The sequence below is a fragment of the Halichoeres trimaculatus genome, unplaced genomic scaffold, assembly GCF_033239565.1.
Source record: "Halichoeres trimaculatus isolate MK-OKI-2021-1 unplaced genomic scaffold, fHalTri1.1 fHalTri1_scaffold_1, whole genome shotgun sequence".
NCBI lineage: Eukaryota > Metazoa > Chordata > Actinopteri > Labriformes > Labridae > Halichoeres > Halichoeres trimaculatus.
The window spans coordinates 43,983,382-44,005,791 of NW_027437179.1; the positions used below are offsets into that span (position 1 = coordinate 43,983,382).

At 49.3% G+C, this 22,410-nt stretch overlaps 1 protein-coding gene across 2 annotated transcripts in view; it reads left to right on the top strand.

Moving 5' to 3' along the window:
• pmepa1 (prostate transmembrane protein, androgen induced 1) overlaps positions 1 to 22,410 on the top strand; it is a 46,104-nt gene extending 23,694 nt beyond the window's left edge. The window contains exons 1-5 of one of the 2 annotated variants that reach the window (XM_074677882.1): positions 12,462 to 12,563; positions 14,987 to 15,141; positions 19,793 to 19,846; positions 19,933 to 20,279; positions 20,354 to 22,410. In XM_074677882.1, coding sequence (XP_074533983.1) covers positions 12,506 to 12,563; positions 14,987 to 15,141; positions 19,793 to 19,846; positions 19,933 to 20,279; positions 20,354 to 20,666 — 927 coding nt within the window. In that variant the 5' untranslated portion in view covers positions 12,462 to 12,505 and the 3' untranslated portion in view covers positions 20,667 to 22,410. Of the gene's footprint in view, positions 1 to 12,461; positions 12,564 to 14,986; positions 15,142 to 19,792; positions 19,847 to 19,932; positions 20,280 to 20,353 lie in introns of those variants that run through there. The other variant, XM_074677808.1, reaches the window with a different exon arrangement.

The following is a 22,410-nucleotide window of genomic DNA, read 5'->3' on the forward strand; positions in this document are numbered from 1 at the left end:
CTGTTAACTCCTGCTGCTGTTAACTCCTGCTGCTGTTAACTCCTGCTGCTGTTAACTCCTGCTGCTGTTAACTCCTGCTGCTGTAAACTCCTGCTGCTGTTAACTCCTGCTGCTGTAAACTCCTGCTGCTGTAAACTCTGTGTTCATGTGTGTATTTTTATCCACCCGCTGCAGACTGTTAATGGTTACTGTTATGTCTAGTCTCACACTGGATCAGAGCCATTACACACACACACACACACAAACACACACACACACACACACACACACACACAAACACACACACACACACACACACGTCTGCATGTGACCTGCCCTGTGCGACTCTGTCTGACTTCCCTCTCTCTTTCACATTCAAATGAACAGTGTGTGTGTGTGTGTGTGTGTGTGTGTGTGTGTGTGTGTGTGTGTGTGTGTGTGTGTGTGTGTGTGTGTGTGTGTGTTTGTGTGTGTGTGTTTGTGTGCGGGGGTGCGAGACGACAGGGGGAGTCTAGCTCCTTCTGGCTAGAATTCTAATGAGTGTAACACACACACACACTGAGACAGACACACACACACACACTCTGAGCCAGACGAGCAGCTGATAATGAGGTTTGATTTTCATATGTTTCAGACAGAATGCTCTGCAGGTCAGCTCGTACAGAGAGGATTGTGTGTGCGTGTGTGTGTGTGTGTGTGTGTGTGTGTGTGTGTGTGTGTGTGTGTGTGTGTGTGTGTGTGTGTGTGTGTGTGATCTCTCCTCTCTCTCTCTGTGGCTAACAGGAATGACCCTGTCAGCTGTGTGTGTGTAGCGTCTCTGTTGAACTGATGTCTCTTCGCTCAGACGTGGCGTGTATTTACTTCCTGTCTGTGATGTCAGAGCCAGACGTTTGCTCGTGGTCACGTTAAACTCTCTGAGGACGTGTCTCTGAGCCCACGTCTGACAGTCTGTGAGGCTCTGATCAACATGAGGAGTGTGTCACATGACAGGACGACCTGTTTGGTAGTTAGAGGAAGTCAGTGCATGCCGTGAAACGGCGAGGAACGGCGAGGAACGGCGAGGAACGGCGAGGAACGGCGCCTGTTTCTGTCCACACAGAGTCAGAGACTGTGACTCATACAGCCTACATCTCTGACCCCAATCTGAGGACCACTCAGCCGCCTTCAGCGTCTGCACCACACACACCGAGCGCCCAACAAACTTCACTTTGGATTAACCATCACGGCGTGGACGGCGTGGTCTGCGTGGTCGGCGTGGTCGGCGTGGTCGGCGTGGTCGGCGTGGTCGGCGTGGTCTGCGTGGTCTGCGTGGTCTGCGTGGTCGGCGTGGTCGGCGTGGTCTGCGTGGTCTGCGTGGTCTGCGTGGTCGGCGTGGTCGGCGTGGTCTGCGTGGTCTGCGTGGTCGGCGTGGTCGGCGTGGTCTGCGTGGTCTGCGTGGTCGGCGTGGTCGGCGTGGTCTGCGTGGTTGGCGTGGTCTGCGTGGTCGGCATGGTCGGCGTGGTTAGCGTGGTCGGCGTGGTCGGCGTGGTCGGCGTGGTTAGCGTGGTCGGCGTGGTCGGCGTGGTTAGCCGATATCGATAATGAACCGATGACATATTTAGATATATTCTTCATCCTTGGTTTCATCAGACAGACGGTGTTCACTGAGCCTCAGTGATGGTCTGAACCACAGACTGTAAAAACATGGACACCATCTCACTCAGCTTGAAGTGAGGTCTCCACAAAAACTGCTCCCCCTGGTGGCTGGCTGCAGTATAGGTTTAAAAATCCATCTCCCCAGTCATTCCAGATGGGCTGTGGTCAAACTTTAAAAAATTAATCCACCTGGTAGAAATGTTTCTCACGTCTGATTGTTGTGGTGGTTTGAAGATATCATTTGGCTGTCTTGTATCCAAGTCCTCTTTTTTTCTGAAAAGTTTTGTTTTCATTAGTTAAACGAGGTTAAAACGAGGCTTTATGTCACGTTTAACGATGATTGACAGATGACGTTCTCGTGTATTTTTTTCAGGGATTGTAAAATATGTCTGGAGGTAGAGTCAGGAAGTGATTAGACTCTAGAAAGAAAAAAATAATTATTTTAGTTAATCCCTCTCAGTCTCTACTGCACAGACTCTGGCTGCTAATGTCTGCATCTGTGACGGAGGAGTTTTGTCTTCAACTCGTACGATGATAAATGTTGGAGCCACGCTGTCGATGGTCTGAACTCTGCAAACAGGTCACAGGTTGACTAAAGGTGGTGAATCACTAAACACACTTCACGGTGAAAACAACAGGAGGAGGAATCAGATCTGTAGTCTGTCGTTGTGTTCACTTCCACTGTCGCCCCCTGCAGGCCTGGAGCTGTCTGTGGTCCTGTGGTTTTCAGTTTGACTCATTTGTGTCTTTGTGTTTGGTCTTTAGCATGTGTTGCTGGTGTTCATGGCGTTGTTTCTGTCTCTCTGATCTCTGATGGAGATGAAATAATCCTGTCAGCGGCTGCAGCGTCCTCCTGCTGACAGGTTGTTCAGGTTGTTCAGTTTGTTCAGGTTGCTCAGGTTGCTCAGGTTGTTTAGGTTGTCAGGTTGCTCATGTTGTCAGGTTGTTCAGGTTGCTCAGGTTGTTCAGGTTGTCAGGTTGTTCAGGTTGTTCAGGTTGTTCAGGTTGCTCAGGTTGTTCAGGTTGTTAAGGTTGTCAGGTTGCTCATGTTGTCAGGTTGTTCAGGTTGCTCAGGTTGTTCAGGTTGTCAGGTTGTTCAGGTTGTCAGGTTGTTCAGGTTGCTCAGGTTGTTCAGGTTGCTCAGGTTGTTCAGGTTGCTCAGGTTGCTCAGGTTGCTCAGGTTGTTCAGGTTGTCAGGTTGTTCAGGTTGTTCAGGTTGTTCAGGTTGTTCAGTTTGTTCAGGTTGCTCAGGTTGCTCAGGTTGTTTAGGTTGTCAGGTTGCTCATGTTGTCAGGTTGTTCAGGTTGCTCAGGTTGTTCAGGTTGTCAGGTTGTTCAGGTTGTTCAGGTTGTTCAGGTTGCTCAGGTTGTTCAGGTTGTTAAGGTTGTCAGGTTGCTCATGTTGTCAGGTTGTTCAGGTTGCTCAGGTTGTTCAGGTTGTCAGGTTGTTCAGGTTGTCAGGTTGTTCAGGTTGCTCAGGTTGTTCAGGTTGCTCAGGTTGTTCAGGTTGCTCAGGTTGCTCAGGTTGCTCAGGTTGTTCAGGTTGCTCAGGTTGTTCAGGTTGCTCAGGTTGTTCAGGTTGTTCAGGTTGCTCAGGTTGTTCAGGTTGCTCAGGTTGTTTAGGTTGTCAGGTTGCTCAGGTTGTTCAGGTTGCTCAGGTTGTTTAGGTTGTCAGGTTGCTCAGGTTGTTCAGGTTGCTCATGTTGCTCAGGTTGTTCAGGTTGTTCAGGTGAAACCATGATGAAGGAGGAAAACAGTCACATGACGAAGCGTGTGATGAATCCTCTACGTGTGGACTAACACGGGCCTGTCTCAGATCCTGCTCCTGCGTGGCGTCAGCCGTGTCCTGTTTCTCTGACCCACTCACTGATAGCTTAGCATAGTTAGCGCTTCAGACAGACTCACAGTTTAACGCGGGAGTTCCCTGGATTAGCCGGCTAAATATAGACTCCTGCTCCTCTCCGTCTCCTCCTCTTTCCTCTCCTCTTTCCTCTCCTCTGTCTCTGTTAGCTGTAAACCTTCCTCTGGTTTCATGGCTCAGCGGCTGCTGAGGCTGCTGAGGCTGCTGAGGCTGCTGAGGTGGAGCAGATGGAGGAGACGTTCAGTCTGCACAGGTGGAGGACGGTGAAGGTGTGCTGGTTTCCTGACGTTAAGGAGAAACATTCAGGAGTTTAATAACACTCCCTGTGATGCACAGAGGAGGAGATTTTTCCAGAGCTGTGGAAACTTTATTTTTGCAGATTTGATCAGAGTTTCTCTGAGCTCAGTGCTGTTTGTGTCCGTGGGGCTGGGTGGAGTTAGAGTTTAACATCAGTTTTTAATCACTCTCACAACAAATGTTCAGGATTTGTTAAAGCCTGAATTTAAAGATCCAAGACTTTCAGAGCCACTGTACTTTGACCTGTGAGAAAACCTTCATATTTCAGCTCTTAAACTTAATCTTTTAGTGGATTTGGAAGTAAAATACGATTTCCAATCCTTCCTGTAGATGGCGCTGAAGAGCTGCTCTGCTGTGTGTTATCCACAGGCTGTTTGATGAATATAATCTCAGAGTAAATCTAAATATTTTATTCCTGAACTGGACGATGGAGGTTTGAAGTTGTTGATATCCAGTTCCTCCTCCCTCAGTTAAGGTCTGTTAGTCTAAAGCTGTTTAAACTTTAACTCTGTCAGAGTCGTCCACTGATAAAATCATTTTCAGAGCAACTTTTTACACAATAAACAATAGGGCTGAACAATTAATCAAATTTAACCCAACATTGCAATGTAATACAATACAATTTTCAAATCCCAAAGGCTGCAAATTAAGAAACAAAACAAAAACAATTAAAGTGCATTTACTTTAGTTTGTGTTTTGTCCCTGATGAGAGATCAGTAAGGTTTCTATAAAATTAATGTTTAAATTCATGTTCACACAGTGTTTCTTTTTCATGTTATAAACAGTGCATTGGACATGTTGACACATTTCAGTGGTTGATCCAGAGATTTGGTCTTATTTACATTTCTGCTCTGTGTTTTATGTGACATTCATAGATGAGAGGATTCATATTTATTTTTTATTTTATTCTTCATAACAGGCCTGTTGTTCTGCAGTGCTTTGTCCCTTTCTCTGATTTTATTTAAGGTAATTAATGATAGTTTTATTACAGGTCTATAAGGCTCAAAGTTAAATCAATCAGTCAGTATTCTGCTGTGATTGTAATGGTTTAGTAAAGGTAAATGTTATCTGTAAACATGACATGTAGGCCTGACACAGAGGAACAAAATGTTAGTATGTTAGGGTATACGCTGTCCTTTGTTGTGTTGGTCATACTGTAGAACGGTTTATTGCTTGTGTTAAGTGAATAATGTAGGAGATAAACATAACCCCCCAAAAAATTGCTCGCAAAATGGCAATCGCAATATTGGGGAAAAAAATCGCAATTAGGTTATTTTCCAAAATTAGTCAGCAAATTGATTTTTCCTAATTTAACTGTGTGGAGTATCTCTATAAATCACAATACAGTGACATACTGTGATACATGGTGAGATTATCGTATCGTCTAGCTCTTGCTAACACTCAGCTCTACTTTTCATCAGTTTGCTTTAATTAAACATGAGTTCATACGTTAGTTATGCTGTGAGATAGTGTTTTTCTATAACATCAGATTATAATCTGAGGAGATCTGAACAGAGCAGAGTTCACTCTCACTGTAGGTTCATAATCTGAGCTGAAGGAAGATACTGAGGAATCATAGCTAACAGCTACACACACACACACACACACACACACACACACACACACACACACACACACACACACACACACACACACACACACACACACACACACACACACACACACACACACACACACTCTGCTCTTGTTTTTCCCACTGCTGAAAGCTGCAGTGGGAGTTTGAAGGACCAAAGTTCCCACACTTGTTGTCTGCACCATGACCGAGGCTCCCAAAGTCAGAGTGTGTGTGTGTGTGTGTGTGTGTGTGTGTGTGTGTGTGTGTGTGTGTGTGTGTGTGTGTGTGTGTGTGTCCCCTCCTCCTTTTACCCCCTATAGCTTTTCTCATGGAAATTGGCGAGCAAGCAAATTGTGAGCACCTATGACCTATAAGTCTCAGACACACACACACACACACAGACACACTCACACACACACACACACACTCACACACTCACACACACACACACACACTCACACACACACACACACAGCTGTCTGGGCTATTTCTGACTACACAGACTGTCGAGTCATCCAAGGACTGAGAGGAGAGGACTCAGCTCCCTCTGTCTCTTCTTCTCTCCTTCTTTCTTTCCTTAGTTCCTTTCCTTTTCTACTTCTCTTCTTTAACCACTTCTCTTTCTTTTTCTTTCTTTCTTTCTCTCTTTCTTTCTTTCTTTCTTTCTTTCTTTCTTTCTTTCTTTCTTTCTTTCTTTCTTTCTTTCTTTCTTTCTGAAAACAAGTGATAAACTTTATGATCAGAGAGATGATGAAATGACTAAACCTTTAGTTTGTCTCAGTTTGTTTTTCCAGCGGTCGTGTGCTGAGGACAGAGGAGTCAGGACAGAGGAGTCAGGACAGAGGAGTCAGGACAGAGGAGTCAGGACAGAGGAGTCAGAGAGGAGTTTAGGGAGTGTGTGTTTAGTAACAGAGAGATGTTCACACAGCTGTGAGGAGCTGAGTCTGGTCTGTGGTCTGGGTCAGGAGGACCTGGACCCCCAGCAGCTCTTTGTGACGGTCTAACTCAGTCTGACGTCACATGACGCGGCACGTTTCTGATCTTAGCTGAGGCGGCTGACGGCTCCTCTCACAAACCGCTCAGAGGAACAAACAGCTGATGCTGTAATCTGATTACCTCCTCATTCACAAACCAACACGACTCTGTTCTCCACATCCAGCCTCAGCACCGCCTCGTTGGTGGGACCAGCTCTGCAGAGCCACAAAGACGCTGGGTTTGGGTGGATGAGGGTGGATGAGGGTGGAGCTCCTGCTGGTCTGGGTTTCTCTGCTGGGTCAGGGTCTCTGTGCAGGGTCAGACTCTGGATCACCAGAGCTGACTCTGCTCAGTTTGGTGAATCAGCATAAATCTCCCTGCTGCTTCCTGTTTCCTCCTCTCCTTTCCTTCCCTGCCTCCTTTTTCCCACATCACTTTCCTCCTCCGTCACATCCTCCTCCCTCCCCCTGTCCTCCTGACCCCCTCCTCTCCTCTCCTCTCCTCCTGTCTGTCTGCTCTCTGGGCCATCTGACTCGACGGCGACCGGCTGTGACCTTTAGCTGAATGCAGGCGGAGGAGGAGGAGGAGGAGGAGGAGGAGGAGGAGGATAGACGGGAGCAGGCAGTGGATGACAAATGAGCTAATTGCTTCAGATTAAGCGTGGAGTGTCTGCCTCCTCCTCCTGCCGGGCTCCCAGCCTCCTCCTCCTGTCTAGACACCCCCCCAGAGGGAGGCAGAGATCAGCTCCTGCTGCAGCAGTGGAGGAAATAAAAACACGTTCACGGCTCGCAGCTTGTTTTCCTCCAAGTTTAGAGAAGTGGAACTTTAGAGCAGAGAGACGGGGTCAGTAATCCCTGACGGAGTCTACAGGCTGCTCCTATTCATGTAGAAATGACTTCAAGGCCTCCCAGGAGCCCGCTTTAAAAACACCAAGATCAGAAACCTGGGCCCAGAGGGAGACAGCAGGACTTTCATGATCCTCCAGGATCCAAAAACTCCAAACTGAAAGTTTCCCTTCAACAGACCTCTGAGTTCACTCTCTAACTGAGACGTCTCCACCTGAACACCAACATTTATGATTGATTATACCTGTGATCAGATCCTCAGCTGGTTTCTGATCCTCAGCTGGTTTCAGATCCTCAGCTGGTTTCTGATCCTCAGCTGGTTTCTGATCCTCAGCTGGTTTCAGATCCTCAGCTGGTTTCAGATCCTCAGCTGGTTTCTGCTCCTCAGCTGGTTCCTGATCCTCAGCTGGTTCCTGATCCTCAGCTGGTTTCTGATCCTCAGCTGGTTTCTGATCCTCAGCTGGTTCCTGATCCTCAGCTGGTTTCAGATCCTCAGCTGGTTCCTGATCCTCAGCTGGTTTCTGATCCTCAGCTGGTTCCTGATCCTCAGCTGGTTTCTGCTCCTCAGCTGGTTCCTGATCCTCAGCTGGTTCCTGATCCTCAGCTGGTTTCTGATCCTCAGCTGGTTTCTGCTCCTCAGCTGGTTCCTGATCCTCAGCTGGTTTCTGCTCCTCAGCTGGTTCCTGATCCTCAGCTGGTTTCTGCTCCTCAGCTGGTTCCTGATCCTCAGCTGGTTTCAGATCCTCAGCTGGTTCCTGATCCTCAGCTGGTTTCTGCTCCTCAGCTGGTTTCTGATCCTCAGCTGGTTTCTGATCCTCAGCTGGTTTCAGATCCTCAGCTGGTTCCTGATCCTCAGCTGGTTTCAGATCTTTGCTTTGGGAAAGGATGTGTGGATCTGATCAGACCGTTTATAAACCTGAAAAATGATCAGCGATCAGCAACACCTGAGCTGAATCCACTGTGGATGGAGCTGAGGATGGAGCTGAGGATGGAGCTGAGGGTGGAGCAGAGGGTGGAGCTGAGGATGGAGCTGAGGATGGAGCAGACAGAGGGTGGAGCTGAGGATGGAGCTGAGGGTGGAGCTGAGGGTGGAGCTGAGGATGGAGCTGAGGGTGGAGCTGAGGGTGGAGCTGAGGATGGAGCTGAGGATGGAGCTGAGGATGGAGCTGAGGGTGGAGCTGAGGGTGGAGCTGAGGATGGAGCAGACAGAGGGTGGAGCTGAGGATGGAGCTGAGGGTGGAGCTGAGGATGGAGCAGACTGAGGGTGGAGCAGACCCTGCTGTGTTTCCTGCTGATGAAAAGTGTTTTTGTGCGACTTCACTGAAGCGTGTTTTTAGCCTTTAGGCTGTTTTTCACTGCTGCATCTGAACAACAACACGGTTTGATACGAGTCTGCTAAGACAAGAGAGGAGGAGGAGAGAGGAGGAGAGAGGAGGAGAGAGAGGAGGAGAGACAGGAGGAAAGAGAGGGAGAGAGAGAGGAGACAGGAGAAGAGAAAGAGGAGTAAAGAGAGGAGGAGACAGGAGGAGAGAGAGGAGAAAAGAGAGGAGGAAAGGGGGGGAAAGAGGAGTAAAGAGAGGAGGAGAGAGAGGAGGAGAGAGGAGAAGAGAGATGGAGAGAGAAGGAAAGAGGAGGAAGGAGAGGAGGAAAGAGGAGGAAACAGAGGAGAAAAGAGAGGAGGAAAGAGGAGGAAAGAGGAGTAAAGAGTAGTAAAGAGGAGGAGTAAAGGAGGAGAAAAGGAAAGGAGTAAAGAGGAGGAGTAAAGGAGAGGAGTAAAGAGGAGGAAATAGAGGAGAAAAGGAGGAAAAAAGGAAAGGAGTAAAGAGGAGGAAAGAGAGGAGGAAAGAGGAAAAAAGAGAGGAGGACAGAGAGGAAGAGAGGAGGAAAGAGGAGTAAAAAGGAGGAGAAAAGGAGAGGAGTAAAGAGGAGTATAGAGGAGTAAAGAGGAGGAGAAAAGGAGAGGAGGAAAAGAGAAGATCGAGGAGTAAAGGAGAGGAGTAAAGGAGGAGAAAAGGAGAGGAGTAAAGAGGAGTATAGAGGAGTAAAGAGGAGGAGTAAAGGAGAGGAGGAAAAGAGGAGTAAAGGAGAGGAGTAAAGGAGGAGAAAAGGAGAGGAGTAAAGGAGAGGAGGGAAAGAGGAGAAAAGGAGAGGAGTAAAGAGGAGTATAGAGGAGTAAAGAGGAGGAGAAAAGAGGAGGAAAAGAGGAGTAAAGGAGAGGAGGAAAAGAGGAGTAAAGGAGAGGAGGAAAAGAGGAGAAAAGGAGAGGAGTAAAGGAGGAGAAAAGGAGAGGAGTAAAGAGGAGTATAGAGGAGTAAAGAGGAGGAGAAAAGGAGAGGAGTAAAGGAGGAGTAAAGAAGAGGAGTAAAGGAGGAGTAAAGAAAGGAGACGAGTAAAGAGGAGTATAGAGGAGTAAAGAGGAGGAGAAAAGGAGAGGAGTAAAGGAGGAGTAAGGAAGAGGAGTAAAGGAGAGGAGTAAAGACGAGGAAAGACAGGAAAAAAGAGAGGAGGAAAGACAGGAGGAAAGAGGAGTTAAGAGGAGTAAAAAGGAGGAGAAAAGGAGAGGAGTAAAGTGGAGGAGTAAAGAGGAGTAAAGCGGAGGAGTAAAGGAGAGGAGTACAGAGGAGTAAAGGAGTACAGAGGAGGAGAAAAGGAAAAAAAGGAGAGGAGTAAAGAGGAGGAGAAAAGGAGAGGAGTAAAGAGGAGTAAAGCGGAGGAGTCAAGGAGAGGAGGCAAGGAGGAGAAAAGGAGAGGAGTAAAGAGGAGGAGTAAAGGAGGAGACAGAGGTGTGATTGGTTGTGTTGTAGCGATGCAGCTCAGCGTCTTTCTGGAAGTTTCTCTGTGGGCTGTGGGCTGAGAGAAACTGGGGCTGAGGTGGAAAAAGCGCGGCATGGACTCGCTTATGTAACGTGTTTCTCTTCCTGTGGACGCGCTGGCTGCAGCGAGCTGAACATCTGGACGGAAACATGGAAACACGACATGAGAGGAAGGTTTCCTGAGAGGGCGAGGAGAGGAAGGAGTGAGGTAACACAGGATCTTCATCATCATCATCATCATCATCATCTGCAAACAGAGACCTGCTCCACTCACTGACCTGCTGCCAGGTTAAAGACTGACCCTGGAAACTTCCCTCAGCTCAACCTGTCCCTCCTGTACCGCCCTCTGCTGGTCGGGGGGTGTTTGGCATAATCCCCCAGTCTCAGCCCAGCAGTCAGACAACCAGGAACTATTTAGACCTGGGGAAAGTTCCTCAGGAACCTAAAGTTCCTCAGTCTGAAACAGTCATGAACGTGTGGAAACACTCTGGGTCAGTTCAGTGTGAGCGTCTCAGTCCGTCAGAGGAGCGAGCTCAGTACAAACAGGAAGTGGTTGTTGGATTTCACACAGTGTGGTTCAGAGAGGCTGAAAACGCCCTGCTGTCCAGGGTCAGCGTGTCACAGTGGATCCTGTGACGTCCTGTGACGTCCTGTGACGTCCTGTGACGTCCTGTGATGTCCTGTGACGTCCTGTGACGTCCTGTGATGTCAGCGAGCTGGCAGCGCCCTCTGGCAGACTAACCCCAGCCTTCAGGTCTGTGCAGACGGGTCCTGATGTTGGACCCACAGAGGACAGACTCTGTCCCCAGCTCAGCCCGGCCTGTTTATCAGACACCTGTGGATTCTGGCTCCTCCTGGAGGTCTGTGTCAGAGCCCGACGAGCTGTGAGCAATGAGTCAGCTGAAACTGGAGAAAGGCTGAAGAGACTCTGACGAGGTGTGAGTCAGCCCCCAGTCCTCAGGACCTGGATCTGGATCATGGTGATCAGCCGCTGCAGCGCGGCCACAGAAAGGAGGAGGAGGGAGAGGATCTGACCTCTGTGACCTCTGTCTGTCACAGTAAAGCTCCCACACCTGAGGAGATCCACGGCCCAGGAAGTTACCTGAGGAAACATCAGGACCAGAGTCTGTGAGCCAGGTCAGAGCCGGGTCAGAGCTGGGTCAGAGCCGGGTCAGAGCTGGGTCAGAGCTGGGTCAGAGCTGGGTCAGAGCCGGGTCAGAGCCGGGTCAGAGCCGGGTCAGAGCTGGGTCAGAGCTGGGTCAATGATCCTGGACTGAAATAAGAGCTTCAGTTTGTTTCTGCTCAGATCGACTGCAGACAGTCAGTTCACAGAGAAAAGACACACACACACACACACACACACACACACACACACACACACACACACACACACTTTGCTCCCTCATCTTCCTCATTCTTCCTCCTCCTCAGACTGAATCTTTCCTCCTTCAGTTTATAACAAAGTGGGTCATAAAGTTTTTTTCTCACTGCACTGCAGCCCCAGGCCAGTAGGGGGCAGAAGAGAAGATTCAAAATGCCTTCCTAACACTGCAGTTTTGTTTTTCCCAGCAGCCTCTCTGTTTTTTAGTCTGAGTTTAAGTGGATCGAGGACAGAAACGTTTCCCTGAGTCTCTGGGTTTGGTTCAGTGTTTTTGGAGATGGCAGGATCAGGATCTGGATGGTTTCATATTCTGACCATTTTGACCCCAAACAGCCTTTTTAGACCCAGATTCTGTTCCCCCAGGTTAGTCTGGCCCAGAGCCTCAGCTCCAGCTCCAGAGCAGCAGACCCTGCTGGGTCCACATGGAGTCTGTGAGGTGTCTCTGGGTGTCTCTGGGTGTCTCTGGGGGTCTCTGGGTGTCTCTGGGTGTCTCTGGGTGTCTCTGGGTGTCTCTGGGTGTCTCTGGGGGTCTCTGGGGGTCTCTGTCTCTGATTGTTTTAATCTGAATATCCAGACGTGAGGAGCTGTTTTTTTCCAGATTAGCATAAAGCTAACACTCTGCTCCGTCTCCGTCTCATCATTATTCTGTCCATCGCTCTGACCCATCTGTGTCTCCCAGACGCTCCCACCACTCCTCCCCCTGCCCTCCCCCCTCACATTGACCCCTTTGTTCAGTCACTGGCTGGTGGATGGGGGTGGATGGGGGTGGGGGTGTTTTGGGGGTGGGGAGGTCTGGTCAGCTGTTTCCTCAGTCTGTGTGTGTGTGTGTGTGTGTGTGTGTGTGTGTGTGTGTCTGGACACTGTGGGAATGTGTGTGAGAAAAAGTTGCAGACAAAGCTTGTCAGAGCGTCAGAGGGTGTGTGTCGGCGGCTGGACACACACACGGCGTGGAGCGTCCTCAGGACATGTAGCTTGGAGCGTCGCTGCAGCGGGACGTTTCTTTTTTAGTTTTTCTTTTTTTTTCAGTTTGACTTTGAGCAGTTTGGGGAATCTTCAGGTCCTGGATTAGAAAGTTTGCTCAGAGGTTTGTGGCGTGATCAGAGGATTGTGGCGTGATCAGAGGATTGTGCACGGCGAGGAGAGCATGCAGCCTGCGTCAGGGAGCCACCGCCATGAGGAGTGTGTCCAGACGCAGCTGTGCGGTGAGTTTGATCCTCTGCTTGGCGTCGGACGGCAGGGGACAGAGTCTGGACCTCTGAGATGGTCCCTGCATGTTTGGGTTCACCGTCCAGGAGTCTGTGGGACCACTGAGCTCTCAGAGTCTCCTGGAAAGTGTTTCTGGACTCAGGTTTAGGGGATGCTGGACTCAGGTTTAGGGGTTGCTGGACTCAGGTTTAGGGGTTGCTTGACTCAGGTTTAGGGGTTGCTGGACTCAGGTTTAGGGGTTGCTGGACTGCTCAGGTTTAGGGGTTGCTGGACTCAGGTTTAGGGGTTGCTGGACTGCTCAGGTTTAGGGGTTGCTGGACTCAGGTTAAGGGGTTGCTGGACTCAGGTTAAGGGGTTGCGCTTGGTGTAGGGGTTGCTGGACTCAGGTTTAGGGATTGCTGGACTGCTCAGGTTTAGGGGTTGCTGGACTCAGGTTAAGGGGTTGCTGGACTCAGGTTAAGGGGTTGCGCTTGGTGTAGGGGTTGCTGGACTCAGGTTTAGGGGTTGCTGGACTGCTCAGGTTTAGGGGTTGCTGGACTCAGGTCTATGGGTTGCTGGGCTCAGGTTAGGGGTTTTGTTTGGTTTAGGGCTTGCTGGTCTGGTCTTGGCTCTGATGTGGTTTTTGTGAACCTGTGTAGTTCCTGCAGGAAGTGACGGACTGAATCAGCTGTTCACACATGAAGCATGAAGAGAGGGAATATCAAACACTCCTCTGTAGAAAACGGTGTAACAGCCCTTTAAAGTGTCTCATACAGGCAGCAGCTGACGGTCTAACCCAGACTCTAAAATCTGATTTAAGGATTGAACCAGGAGCAAAAACAAACCTGGTCTGGGACCAAAGAAATCCAAAAACCAGCAGACCGCCACCAAACCCAGAGCTCAGGTCTGGGATCAGAGAAATCCAGGATGTGGAGGCTTGTTGTGAGTCTGTGGTTATGTGACCAGTTCTGGTTCAGGGTCTGTCCTGATGAGTAGAGGTGGTTTCATCAGTCAGTGATCTGATCTGATCTGATCTGATCTGATCTGATCTGATCTGATCTGATCTGATCTGATCTGATCTGATCTGATCTGTTAGAGTCAAATGAAACTTATTCATACCAGAGGTTTTCTGTTGGAGAGGTTTCACTGGTTATAAAGCTGTGTGTGTGTGTGTGTGTGTGTGTGTGTGTGTGTGTGTGTGTGTGTGTGTGTGTGTGTGTGTGTGTGTGTGTGTGTGTGTCTTGTTGTGTAACACTGAGCTGATCAGAATTGCATAACGAGTCTGTGAGAACTGGTGTGAAGTGTCTGAAACCAGTCTGCTCCCTGCTCCCTGTCTGACCTCTGCCTGCTCCCAGTGTGAGAAAGAGACTGTGTGTGTGTGTGTGTGTGTGTGTGTGTGTGTGTGTGTGTGTGTGTGTATGTGTGTATGTGTGTGTGTGTGTGTGTGTGTGTGTGAGAGGGGGAGGGGGTTTTAGAGCAGACTGTCTCTAAACAAAGCTGGGCCTGTCTGGTTGAGTCGGGCTCAGTGTGTGTGTGTGTGTGTGTGTGTGTGTGTGTGTGACCTCTGCATAAGGACTTGCTGTCCGTCTGGACGCTGTCTGAAACCTGTTTTCCTCTCACACACCGATAAGAACATGAATTACTGGGTGTTTTTGTCACACTCTGCAGTTTTTAACACTTAAAGTCTCACACACACTCACACACACACACACAGAGCTACGCGTGTGTGTGTGTTTATTTTTCATCAGTAATGATGTTTTATTTTGACACATTAATGACAGACAGGAAACTCTTTGTTTGAATGAAAAATCCTTTAAATCCATCGTCCACATGAAAAAAAAAACCCTCACTCAGAAAAACGAGACCTTTAAATTAAAATGTTTTAACTTTATTTAAGGTTAGTATTTAAGTTTTACTGTTAAACAAACTAATTAGTTTTTAAAACTCTTGTTTCTTGAATCCTTTTATTTATAAGAAAAAATAAAAGTCCAAATTAAAACATTGTGTTTTTTTAATTATTATTTTTGCCAGGATTTAGTTTCTTTTTGTTTAGATACCTGCAGAAAAAACCTCTGGGAGCTACAGACTCTGAGGCTGGGCAGGTCAAACTGAACATCCTCTGAGGTGATTAAAAAGATTAACAGAGTTAAAAACACAAAGATTTAAAATGTAAAAACAATCAGTGAATGTTTTAAATTAATGAAATGATTCATTGACTCTGACTGAAGGAGCAAACGAGCAAAGTTTAAATAAATACATTTAGTTTGTAGGTCAAAGAGTAGAGAAGACTGAGCGACTGCCTACACTTCCCATCATGCACCTGGCATGTTCTTTTTCCTCCTGATGATAGAAACTGTAAAGCTAACCTCGTCACTGTCCCTTTAACTTGATTGGTCCAGAACCTCGTCACTGACGGCCATCTTTGTTTCTGCGTCCACAGCCCAGCTGGAGTTCGTCCAGATCCTGGTGATCGTGGTGGTGATGATGGTGATGGTGGTCGTCATCACCTGCCTGCTCAACCACTACCGCCTGTCAGCGCGCTCGCTCCTCTCCAGACACGCCCCCGCACGGAGGAGACACCTGCCATTGGCCAACGTAAGACATGTCACTTCCTGTGTAACCCTTTATCTCCCAGGCACCAGTCAGTTCACCTCAACGCTTTTCATCCCTCACTTTTCATCCCTCACTTTTCATCCCTCACTGTTCATCTTCCACTTTTCCTCCCTCACTGTTCATCCCTCACTGTTCATCCCTCACTGTTCATCCCTCACTTTTCATCTTCCACTTTTCATCTTCCACTTTTCATCTTCCACTTTTCCTCCCTCACTGTTCATCCCTCACTTTTCATCCCTCACTTTTCATCTTCCACTTTTCATCTTCCACTTTTCATCCCTCACTGTTCATCTTCCACTTTTCCTCCCTCACTGTTCATCCCTCACTTTTCATCCCTCACTTTTCATCCCTCACTTTTAACCCCTCACTGTTCATCCCTCACTTTTCATCCCTCACTTTTCACCCCTCACTTTTCATCCCTCACTTTTCATCCCTCACTTTTCATCCCTCACTTTTCATCCCTCACTTTTCATCTTCCACTTTTCATCCCTCACTGTTCATCTTCCACTTTTCCTCCCTCACTGTTCATCCCTCACTTTTCATCCCTCACTTTTCATCCCTCACTTTTCATCCCTCACTTTTCATCCCTCACTTTTAACCCCTCACTGTTCATCCCTCACTTTTTTCATCCCTCACTTTTCACCCCTCACTTTTCACCCCTCACTTTTCATCCCTCACTTTTCATCCCTCACTTTTCATCCCTCACTTTTAACCCCTCACTTTTCATCCCTAACTTTTCCTCCCTCACTGTTCATCCCTCACTTTTCATCCCTCACTTTTCATCCCTCACTTTTCATCCCTCACTTTTCATCCCTCACTTTTCATCTCTCACTTTTCATCCCTCACTTTTCATCCCTCACTTTTCATCCCTCACTTTTCATCCCTCACTTTTCATCTTCCACTTTTCATCTTCCACTTTTCATCTTCCACTTTTCATCCCCTACTTTTCATCCTTCACTTTTCATCCCTCACTTTTCATCTTCCACTTTTCATCTTCCACTTTTCATCTTCCACTTTTCATCTTCCACTTTTCATCCTTCACTTTTCATCCCTCACTGTTCATCCCTCACTTTTCATCCTTCACTTTTCATCCCTCACTTTTCATCCCTCACTTTTCATCCCCCACTTTTCATCCCTCACTTTTCATCCCTCACTTTTAACTCCTCACTTTTCATCCTTCACTTTTCATCCTTCACTTTTCATCCCTCACTTTTCATCTTCCACTTTTCATCCCCTACTTTTCATCCTTCACTTTTCATCCCTTACTTTTAACCCCTCACTTTTCATCCTTCACTTTTCATCCCTCACTTTTCATCCCTCACTTTTCATCTTCCACTTTTCATCCCTCACTTTTCATCTCTCACTTTTCATCCCTCACTTTTCATCTTCCACTTTTCATCCCTCACTTTTCATCCCTCACTTTTCATCTTCCACTTTTCATCCCTCACTTTTCATCCCTCCCTTTTCATCCTTCACTTTTCATCCCTCACTTTTCATCCCTCACTTTTCATCTTCCACTTTTCATCTTCCACTTTTCATCTTCCACTTTTCATCCCCTACTTTTCATCCTTCACTTTTCATCCTTCACTTTTCATCCCTCACTTTTCATCCCTCACTTTTCATCCCTCACTTTTAACTCCTCACTTTTCATCCTTCACTTTTCATCCTTCACTTTTCATCCCTCACTTTTCATCTTCCACTTTTCATCCCTCACTTTTAACCCCTAACTTTTCATCCCTCACTTTTCATCTTCCACTTTTCATCCCCTACTTTTCATCCTTCACTTTTCATCCCTCACTTTTAACCCCTCACTTTTCATCCCTCACTTTTCATCTTCCACTTTTCATCCTTCACTTTTCATCCCTCACTTTTAACCCCTCACTTTTCACCCCTCACTTTTCATCCCTCACTGTTTCCTCCAAAGCCACAGACCCTGAAAGCGCGTCTTCTCTTCTTTCAGAAACCCTTTGTGTTTTTCCTCTTGCCCTCACAGTAGGAGAGTTATGGTAATGAGAACAGCCTGCATCAGTTGTTGCCAATGCAGTACCGTAATACCCTGGGTATCACCCAGCTCTCTGATAATCTGACAGAGTTATCCTTTTCTTTAAACGTCAGAGGAAAGGCTAAACGAAGAACTTGTTTCTGTGACGTGTTTCCAGGATTGCTCTGATTTTCTGACGGCTCATTATTCAGCGTCAACATGTAGAAAATTTCATTTTTATCATGCGAGGAAAAAACAGGATGGAGCATGTTTTAAAGATCTCTCACAGCTTAAATTTATTCAAATCTTCAAAATATCCTCACATGATTGTGTTCAATCAGATTCCAAATGAATATGAATGAACAGAAGAGCCGTTTCCATGTTGGAGCTTTTTCATTTTCACCAACAGTTCCAGTTTTTAGCTTCTCAGGTGGGAAACATGAGACAGTCTGGATGAAACACAACTGGTTTGATGACACTGACACGTTTAGAGACGGCTGAAATGTTTAAGGTTTTCTTTTTTAATCGCCGTGCTGCGTCTGGCTTCAGGACCCTCCTCCTCCTCAGCCGTCCCTCCTTCCTGCTGTGCGTCTGTTTCGTGCTCACACCGACTGAAGCAGACAGCAGGCGTCAGAGCCACGTCACGCTCTGAAAACTCTCCAGCAGAAAAAAAGAGGAGCTCTGATCAGCCTCTGGGTTTCAGGTGTTTCATTCCTGTCCAAAGAAAAAAGCTTCGACCTTCAGACGTTAAAAAAGTTTAAGTCTCCAGCTCTGAACCATCGTCTGCAGGATCTGTCCAGCTCCACCGCTCTGAGATCACACAGAGTTACACAGCCACCAGCTTCCTGAATCAACCTTCAGGGTCAGAACCAGGGTCAGAACCAGGGTCAGAACCAGGGTCAGAGCCAGGGTGAGAACCAGGATCAGAACCTGGGTCAGAACCAGGGTCAGAACCAGGATCAGAACCAGCATCAGAACCAGGGTCAGAACCAGGGCCAGAACCAGGATCAGAACCAGGATCAGAACCAGCATCAGAACCAGGGTCAGAACCAGGTCGAGAACCAGGATCAGAACCAGGATCAGAACCAGGATCAGAACCAGCATCAGAACCAGGGTCAGAACCAGGATCAGGGTTTTAGTCCTGGTTTCTGCTGACAGCAGGCGAGCAGAGTGATGGAGCAGCTGAGTGACAGGAAGTGATCACAGTGATTAAACGCTGCTGGAGGCTAACGCTAACGCTAACACACTGACTCATGTCTTTATTAATGAGCTGCAGCAGCCACTGTTCACACACACACACACACACACACACACACTCACACACACACACACACACACACACACACTCACACACACACTCACGCACACATACACACTCACACACACACACACACACACTCACACACACACACACACACACACACACACACAGGCTGACTTACACCTGAGGCTTCTGCAAACACATGAGTTCACTTCCTGAATCACCTGCTGCTGAATCACTGATGTGTGTGAGTGTGTGTGTGTGTCTGCAAGTAAGATATGAGTCAAGGATGAAGCATAATGGCGCACACACACACACACACACACACACACACACACACACACACACACACTCACACACACAGGCTGAGACAGAGCTGCTGATAAGCTCTGGGGAGTCATTGTCCTAGATAATTTAGATTATTACACGGACAGACAGGCAGACAGACAGGCAGACAGACAGACAGACAGGCAGAGACAGACAGACAGACAGACAGGCAGAGACAGACAGACAGGCAGACAGACAGACAGACAGGCAGACAGACAGGCAGACAGGCAGAGACAGACAGACAGACAGACAGACAGACAGACAGACAGACAGACAGGCAGAGACAGACAGACAGGCAGAGACAGACAGACAGACAGGCAGACAGACAGACAGACAGACAAGCAGACAGACAGACAGACAGACAGACAGGCAGACAGACAGACAGACAGACAGACAGACAGACAGGCAGAGACAGACAGACAGGCAGGGAAAGTTGAAACTTTCTCTGCCTGTCTGCTGTTGGTGTGCGCGCCTTCACCAACACGAGTCATCATCCACACCACTCAGGGTCCAGGATCAAACCCACCTCAAGCTGTTACCTGAGGGAGAGTTTAACACACCTGAGGAGCCAATCACTTCCTGTGTGAGACGCTGCAGTCTGTGTCTCCTTCCTGTGTGAGACGCTGCAGTCTGTGTCTCCTTCCTGTGTGAGACGCTGCAGTCTGTGTCTCCTTCCTGTGTGAGACGCTGCAGTCTGTGTCTCCTTCCTGTGTGAGACGCTGCAGTCTGTGTCTCCTTCCTGTGTGAGACGCTGCAGTCTGTGTCTCCTTCCTGTGTGAGACGCTGCAGTCTGTGTCTCCTTCCTGTGTGAGACGCTGCAGTCTGTGTCTCCTTCCTGTGTGAGACGCTGCAGTCTGTGTCTCCTTCCTGTCCAGGAGGTCAGGAGGTCTGAGACCCTCAGGGGGGGGCAGCAGGATCCTCTCAGAGTCTCAAACAGGAACACAGACCCACAGAGCCCCCTGGTGGACAGAGAGAGCGCTGACACTCTGAGCAGCTTCTCCCACAGACCTGCTGAGTGTTTGGGGACAGGATGAAACTGACCTTCATCTCCTCTTCTCCCTCAGGAGGGCAACCTGTGGTCCTCTGACGGCACGGGGACGGGCAGCGGTCTGAGTGAGGTCAGTGCTTCTTCCTCCAATCAGAAACCAGCTCAGGTAATCTGCTCTAACTCTAACAGAGACTCTGACGGTTTCTCTCTCTCCAGCACCAGGTCTACAGCCCCCGGCCCCCGGACAGACCCGCCCCCTCGTCCTACCTCCAGAGGGAGCCGCCCCACCCCCCTCTGCAGTCGCAGCGCTTCCAGCACACCTACGCCCCGAGTCGCTTCCAGCCGACGTACCCCTACCTGCCCCAGAGCCTCATCGACCTCCCGCCCACCATCTGCCTGTCGGACGGCGAGGAGCCGCCGCCCTACCAGGGCCCCTGCACCCTGCAGCTCCGAGACCCCGAGCAGCAGATGGAGCTGAACCGAGAGTCGGTCCGGGCGCCGCCCAACAGGACCGTGTTTGATTCCCATCAGATGACCCCGTCCAGCTCCTGCCTGCAGGCCAGGTACCAGCACGCCGTGCCCCCCCTGACCCGTGAGTACCCCAGCTCCAGCACTGACGCTCTCTGTCTCTGCTCAGTCTGCAGGCCCCGCCCCCCAGCGTGCACTCTGGAGTCAGCGTCCTGGAAGCCCAGGAGGCCCTGACCCGGCAGCAGAAGCCCGGCCCCCGGGCGGACGGAGCGCCGCCGGCGTACAGCGAGGTGATCGGGCACTACTACCACCCCACGTCCCTGACGCCCAGCCACAACCACCGGACTGTGCCGTCCTCGCAGCCCCCCCCGTCCTCCTTCATACACGGCCTGCTGCGACCCCCGCCCCAGCGGCAAGGCGGCGTGGACACCAGGAACGCCAGGAACGCCAAGGAGAAGCCCTCCAAGCCTCAGCAGGTGTGACTGATCCTTCAGACTGTTTCCGCTCGCCGCTCGGGAAGGAAAACCTGATCACGCTGTTGTCCCTCTTCACGGATCAGACCAGGACTGGGGGGGAGCTGGAAACATGGACTCCTCCTCCTCCTCCTCAGACCGGCTGAAACAATCTTCGTTATAAATATTTACACTTTCTGTTCGCTCCTCCAGAACTCCTCTGGGTTTTTTGCGCTTACTAAAGTTTCCTTTCCAGGCAAACGGCGAAACGTTCAATCTCCTTGGTTCTTCCAGGTTTTGTTTCCAGTGATAATCCCCTCGCTGCTTCCGTCTGTGTGGTTCTGCTCCAGCCGCTCCTGCACCGGCCCCAGCCGGACGGGTCGGCATGCTCCAGTCCTCCCAGAGGTGTAGATAGATCTTAGCTTAGCACAGCGCTAACGTCCTGCAGCTACATGTTCTGCCTTATATCGACCAAGCGGTGCAGGGCCGCGGCTGGATCCACTTTTTTAGTGTTTTTATTTGATGTTTTCTAACGAAGGTTTGCACAAAGTCCAGAGACAGACGGAGACGCAGAGGAAGTGACGCTTATTTTTCTACACTTGACAGATTCTTACGGTCACCGTGTTTCCTTCTCATGTCGTCCAGTTTTAGGAGGGAAACGTCAGTGATCCGTGGAGGTGCCAACTCACGTCCAACACATGTTGGCACGTACATACATGTTACATATGGAGTATATATACACACATGTATGCAAACCCAGAGCGGACTTTACGAAGCACGAATCCAGAGTTATTTATATGATGCTGAAAGAATTGCACTATTTTTGTATGAGCGGGTGGAACGTTAGCGAGGGGCTTTTATTGTGAAGGAGCTCTGTAAGCGAGGCCAACGGCAGAACCAGAGAGACCTGGACCTGGAGGGGTGAGAGCGGCTCAGTGCACAGTGTCAGCGTCAGCGTCAGCCTCAGCGTCAGCGTCAGCCCCGGCCTCCTGACTCCTGACTCGGCGGCTCAGGCTCGGATCAAACGTCCCATTGATGAAAAACGAAACAAATCCTCATTTATGCAAAAACCCGAGTCCTGTGAGCCGACCTGAGTCAGCGTCAGACCTGGGGGCCCAATCAGAAACCCTGCTCTCTCTTCCAGCCCATTGGCCGAATCGTTAGCCAATCCCAAAGCTGGCTGCCACTACCTCGACCAAACAAGTCAAGCACATACGAGTTTGCTCATCAGACGCTCAAACGTCTGAACCAATCAAGAAACGTGTGATGTTAGAGCAGCGTAGAGTAGAGTTAGCCTTTTCCCGCCGCCGCCATGTTTTTTCTTTTGTCTGAATCTTTTTTTATTGTTGGGTGGAGAGAGAGAGAGAGAGAGAGAGACAGGAAGTAGATCCAGGGACGCTCCACGTCCGCCTAAAGAGGAAGAAGCCAAGCGCCCGCCAGGTCCAACGCCGCCAGGCCCAACGCTGAGCGAGGACACGCTGACTGTGCACTGCTGCTGCGCCCAGACACACACACACACACACACACCTCCAGTTCAGCTCCTGCCTTCTCAGCACACACACACTCTGCACACTCTGCACACTCTGCACACTCACACACACTCACACACACTCACCCCTCCGGCCGCTCCGTCTCTCTCAGGCATCTCTGAGCACTTTACCGCAGCAGGAGGAGATCACAATCTCCCGTCAGCCGGCGTCGGACCGTGAGTCGTCTTTCCCGCCGTCAGAGTCGCTCCGTGACAGTCGCTCTGTGACAGACGCTCTGTGACAGT